General features: G+C 42.4%; 1 protein-coding gene across 1 annotated transcript in view; it reads left to right on the top strand.

Moving 5' to 3' along the window:
* Positions 1 to 380: 380 nt before the first annotated feature.
* The window catches only part of CASTOR1 (cytosolic arginine sensor for mTORC1 subunit 1), a 28,735-nt gene continuing 22,682 nt past the window's right edge, over positions 381 to 6,433 (top strand). The window contains exons 1-2 of the mRNA XM_072148807.1: positions 381 to 654; positions 1,235 to 1,305. Of these exons, the coding sequence (XP_072004908.1) occupies positions 542 to 654; positions 1,235 to 1,305 (184 nt within the window). The 5' untranslated portion in view covers positions 381 to 541. The remainder of the gene's footprint in view (positions 655 to 1,234; positions 1,306 to 6,433) is intronic.

The raw sequence follows: 6,433 nt of genomic DNA, 5'->3' as shown, positions 1-6,433 counted from the left end.
AGTCTAGAGCAATTTAGAATATAGGGACGGACCATGCAAAATCAAAAGCTTGTGGCTGCTTATTTCTAGAGATCATGATCTACTTGGTCCGAACTGATGTTGTCTCCAATATTGGTAACTTATTTTGATAACTTATTCATTTATTATGACTCAGAGCTGTGTACATCCATCACTTCTTGTCGCTCCTCCAGGTCAGTGAGAAGATCCATAGATGCCTCCTGTCTATGCTCCACCACCACAGCTCTGCGAAAAGCCGCGCCCCTTCCCGTACTGTCCGGTCACGTGTGCGTTCCATCTGCCATACGCAGGGTACGTGCACCTGCTCCCCGGGAATACTATAGACCTTTACGTATCATGTGCATCACTGCATCCGCTTGTGTACACACAGCCCAGCACACACGAGACGCGTGACAAGTCCCCGGGAACGTCTATATAAGCTCCGCCCCTCAAGCCCAGCCGTTGCCCAGGCACACATGCCCCGCCCTCAGCCGTGCTTGTCACGCCCCTCGGAGCTCACGCTGGATCTCGGGCTCTATCCATCATGGACCTGCAGCTGCTGGAGCATCGGGTGCGGGTGACCAGCATTGACAAGTCCGGCCTCTGGTTCTTCACTCACTCCATCGTCAAGTTATTGTTCCTGCGGCATCGTACCAGGTAAGTGCCCGGGAATAGTGCATCCTCCCCCGGTGAGCGCTGATCATCTCCAGGGGGGCAGCTCTTCTATGTATAGTCCTGTCCGTACATCTATATATACCGGTGCAGCACGTCCAGCTGTTACTAATCCTCCCGGGAGGAGCGACGGGTTAGACGTCTATCTATAACCATTGTACGTGGTGGATATAGGAAACTTGTATGTGCTGGATAATATGCATTCCATATGCTGTTTGTAATATTAGGTTCCTGCAAACATTATATAGTGTAAATGTGGTGTTGTTATAACCACAAGATTCCTGTACACACATAGTGTAAAGTTTTAATAACTTGTATCCCTATATGTGTGCTCCAGGATCCCATAGATTCCCATACTGAGCAGCACCGGTCCAGTATTAAAACCAGAGAACTGTCTGGGTTCTTTAATATGCGATCAACATGGCATCCAGCTGTCACACGTGGCTGTGTATATAACTCATGTGATTTCTTATCTTCTACCTTCTTACTGCTACAAAGCATTTATTATATATTTAGGGAAACCTTTATATTTTTATCAACAGTGAATATGTTTTATTTCTGCCAGATGCAAGTTTTTCAGTTTGACGGAGACTCCAGAGGACTACACGTTGATGCTGGATGAGGAAGGATTTGAAGGTAAAGTTACTTTAGTATTGCACAATACAGGTTGTATCAGATCCTGGGTATAAACGCCCTGTGACAAATATAGATGAATGCCTGATGTGTGGTGTGGAATAGTAACCAACGTACGTGCTGACGCCAAGCCATTTAATTTATGTAGAATTTCTAGCCGTGTGATGCAATCCATCATATCCTTATTTGTCATTTTAGAATTCCTGTTATATCGATGCTTTGCTATTGTGTGTGAGATTCTGTGTGCCACATTTAAAGGGACAATCCCATGGCAATTATATAAAAGAAATGCTGTAATGGCTTCTTTACAAGCGGCACTAATGTGATAATCTGCAGGGCTGTCAGCTGCTAGAGCCATGAGATCATGGCAGATACTGTCCCCTTGCTACTGAGGCCTGTATTAAACATACATTTTGTAGCAGTTAAACAAAAGTTTGCTGGTTTTTCAAAAGAACCCTTGCCCGACCTCTCCACCGGCTGCTGCGCCCCTTTACACCTCCCCCACGCTCATGATTTTAATCGGAAATTCTTGCACAGAAAACTGGCATAGAAGCATTGCTAAATCTCCCCCATGGTATCTATTGCTCCCCATAGTTGATTCCCCCAACATGCCTCTACCAGGTCTCCTCTGTTCTGATTGCCCCAAGCAAAGTGGCATCCGGATGGGAAAAGTGGGTGAACTGGTAGCAATCGGAAAATTTTCAAGCCTTTACCGGCAAAACCTTTTTTTGTGTGTGTTGGATTGTTTAAGTGTCAGTTTGGCATTGTTTGTCACACGGGATAAATACTGTTATAGTTTTCTAACCTGACTTGGTTCAAGGGCTGCAGCCTATTTACTATTGTAATGTAATTCATTTTGTTAGATCCTGCCTCTGGTATGACCTATTAGAAAGTTGGTAAAGGCACCTATGAGGTCCTTCATTGGACCCCTAGCTGCCGCATGTCGTCATTGGCACCCTGTGATTGTAGTGATGGGTTGTCAATGTGTGGCATTGCAGCCATCAAAGACCTGGAAGCTGAGCCATTCAAGTCTGTTAGTGCTGGGGCAGGCTTGTAACAGAAAGCCTAGGGGCAGAAGTGAATTCAGCCTCTGGCTTTATTTACACCTCAGTGATCAGCTTATGCTCATTATAAGAACATACCAGCTTATGATTTGAAATTACAAATAACCTGCCTCCCCTTCACCACTTATTACTGTGCTACTGTCATCCCTTCAGGGATATGTCCACATAGTGTCCATTTACCGTGTCCGCCGATGACGAGCTTCAGCCCTATGTGGCCGTGTGAATTGCTGCAGTAGTGATGCTTGTATACAATGTCACTGCAGCAGGTATGTAAAGGAGTCGGAAAATGACAAGAATGTAGCATTGGAAGTGGTGATGGGGATGTGTATAGGTTTATTTATTATTAGAAATCGTTTCCTTCACTTAGCCAAATTTCTAATACCTTGCTCAGTCCCATTTAATTTCCTGCACAATATCTGCCAGCTGAGCTATTGTGTTCATAATTGCATCAACACATAACCGTGCAGGTGTGACACTTGCGTCTATTTCCTGATCTATCGCCTTCTGTGGGAAGTTACAAAGGTGTAAGTGTGGGAATGGAGCATCTGGCCTCTGACATAGTAGCTTGCACGTGAACAGGAGGGTGTATATACTGTTCTGCTCATGGAGTAATGCTTGGTCTATAAGTATGATTTTTGGAGGGCGGTTTCAAGGTCATTTCAAAAAAATTACCTCCTTTGAAAATGTATTGTGCAGTTTGTTATTGATGTGATTGTGTATAGACAACACATGAGGAATGCTGATACTGGAGCACATTTGAGCTGGGCAGGGAAGTGGAAAGGAAATGTGCCAGGAAGGAAACCAAGGACGCCCTGATTTATAATGGTTGCAGCAAGCTAGTTCGGCAAGCATATTCTTGCAGTAATTGCATGTGATAAGTGAGAACACTTGGTTTTTAGAAACTGGTATCTACAAGCTACTTCAAAGGATCACTGATCCCTGATTCACAGTTCTGTCCACATTTACCATGTTTTGGAGGTAGTGGGTCCTTGTTATAAGAACATACAAAATTTCATTACATGATGCAAATATTCCAACATTTGTAGGTCATATGAATTTATCCAAATTTTCTTTACTGAAGAAGCAAATGCAGAGCACCACAGTAGAATTTTGTTGCACCCCAGTTGACTGTTTTGTGGTAGTGTGTGTGATCTCATCTGAGCCTTGTATACCCTTGTAATGGAAACTATTTTATGTTTCTAGCCTAGTAAAATATCTGTGAATGTGGGTTTCCGACATTTGAAAAACTTTTGTAAAAACAGCTTATATACCTGCCAACTTTTGGGTTGAAGAGGGCCAAAAAATGGACAATACCCTTTGCCCCACCGCTTTTATTCCCATGGTATTATACCTAAATTAATGGCCTATTCAAATGTGTACACATATCAGTGTATCCTGTAATGCATGGTTCTACAAGTTATATATTAGACATACCTCAAATTGACACACTATTCTTCCGTACTTTCAGAATATTATTTTGGACCTGAAGAAGGGGAAATCCTCCCCTAAACGCATTGTCCTTATTTTGCTGACCTGTACCTAACAAATGCACTGATCAATAAATGTTTGACAAAAATCAGTTTTTTATGTACGGATATGCATTTGATTATGTATAATATCATATATGAACCTTGAAATTCAGTTTAACTTGACCAGCAGCGCAGAACCATATCTGGTAAAACCGCACCCGTTTTTTCTGTGGTCTTAGGCTGTATTGACATGAATGTGTGCCCACACGGCTACAGCCGGTTGGGCACACATCTAATGCAGTGGAGTGGAGGAGGGATGATTGCTGCTCACCCCTCTCCTCTCCATAGAAACTGCCAAAATTGTCTGGTTTGTAATGTTTTACGCCAAAGTTTTTCATTGCAGAGGTTAAATTCTGCATATGAATCTGCAGCAATTAAAGGGAAGCTGTTACCAGGGACCTCATTTTCATTTTCAGACAGGTTGCAGAAGCCCATTACAGCTGGATAGCAAAGATGCAATTCTGCCTTTTCTGTGCATTTACATTATAATAATTGTGTGTTTTAACTTGCCTTGCACCCTGATGGAATAATTTTCTGAGTTCCAGGTTTGTTTTGGTTTGGATGCAAAACACATGCTTTGCCTGGGCTGCAAACTCCAGAGCTCTCGGCCCCCACCTTTGTGCTCCTGTACAACTGCTCCCTCCCTCACTGATTGCAGCTCACCAGGCTGTGAGTTCTGTCCCTGTGTGAATGAAAGAGCAGGAGTACAAAGGTGGGGGCTGAGAGCAGAGGAGTGAGTGAGAACTCCAAACTAAATCAAGCCTGCGACTCAGAACAGGATTCTGCTCTTTGCGCTTACGATCAATTGGTTATTTGAGCTAACCCTATGCAGAATATCATCGTTCAAAGTGCTTAAAACCACCTAACTAATCTTTTTTTTTTTCGGGAGAGGGGCTCCTTAGTTTAAATTACCCTATCATACTGCCCTTCTATACTAGCAGACTTAAAGGACACCTGTCATCAGGTCTGTGTCACTAGTCCTATCACTACTACCTGTTGGAGCAGTTCACAAGGATCCCATCCCAGCCTTTATCTAGTTATTTCATACATTAATCATTGTAAAATCATCTATTCTTTATTATGTAAAGGAGGCTGGTCACATGGTCAGAGGCAGTGATGTCACCCCTGTTACCCCTCCCCTCTCCTCCCCCTGCTCATGTCTGTGTGTAATGTATAGTAAAGCATGGCTAGTGTGTGCTGTATCTGCTGACATGCTGCATCCTCCTAATATACAGGTGAGAGACACAGGCATCAGCTACACATGAATCTGACATGTTCTGCTGTAACATGGCTGCAGCCTGGAGCTGTTGTATCTCTCCTAAACACACACACATGCACACACAGGCTGCAGGGGGCGCCAGCACCAGGAAGCACATCATTATACAGCCTCACACCATTATACAGGCTGTCAGTCATGCACTGGGGGTGTGGCTGTGCCTCCCACTCATGAATAGAGTGGACAGCTTTAATATGCTAATGCTTCATTGGACATTTCACAGGTCATTTGCATACAGCTTTAGGACCTCATTGCTTAGGTTTACAGGCATGTAGAGGGACAATGAAGGGATAGAGTCAATGCTCTCTAATGGCAGTTTATGAAGATATATTTAGTTTAGGGGGGTTATTTTGCCTGACGGGTTCTCTTTAAAGAGAACACTTCAGAAGAGGAAAAGGGACTGATGTCATTTCTCCATATGGGGAACCTTCTTTCGGACCTGAAAGAAAACGGTTTGGCACACTGGAAAGGCAGCTACTTGGTTATATTTCAGGTCCACTTATAGAGAAAGCAATCTGTTAGACCTAGGGACTATAGGGCCTGAAAGGAAAATACTTTTCCTAATTGCGGACCTAAAAGGAAACTTTTCAACAGACACTCCAAAAGACACACTCCAAACAAGGACCTGAAGGGTCTAAAAATCATAAGTGAAAGAGTTTCTTATTATTAAAGGAGAACTCCAGAACATATTCGGACTCGAAGGGGTACAGCGCAACAGATTGTGATAGGAATTTATTTACTTTTGCCCATTTACAGATTGTAAATAGGATAATGGAAACCAGCAAATATATATTCCAACGGCCCACATAACTTGCATATCTAATTCAAAACCTTAATCACAAAAAAGTGGAAACCTATACTCAGAACATTTGAAAGCATAACTTTATCTACAGTATTGCACATTAGGATTCAATGGATATATGTATCATAAGAAAATTTTTAACTCAAAATCAACGTTAAAACAAAGGTTGTAGTGTTTTCAGCAGATGTATCCAATAACTTTGTAGTGTAAAGGGGCAAATAATTGCAATTCCTGGCGCATAAGCCTTGATAAATGTAACCCTGCTTGGTACAAATATTCCTTATTAATGCTCAGAGCATTGACAAGAAAACTTAAACTGTTTTATAAAAATACATTTTTTTGAATACACATACATTAATGGTACAGTAACAAGAAAGTACATTCTCCCTAAATTCTATGGTTTTTAGACATCAATATATCATGGCACAGGAAGGAAAACTCTCTCATCAGGATCAGTTGA

Source organism: Engystomops pustulosus, chromosome 1 (assembly GCF_040894005.1).
Source record: "Engystomops pustulosus chromosome 1, aEngPut4.maternal, whole genome shotgun sequence".
Taxonomy (NCBI): domain Eukaryota; kingdom Metazoa; phylum Chordata; class Amphibia; order Anura; family Leptodactylidae; genus Engystomops; species Engystomops pustulosus.
The sequence above is the reverse complement of the archived record's forward strand: the minus strand, read 5'-3'. Positions and strand labels throughout refer to the sequence as shown.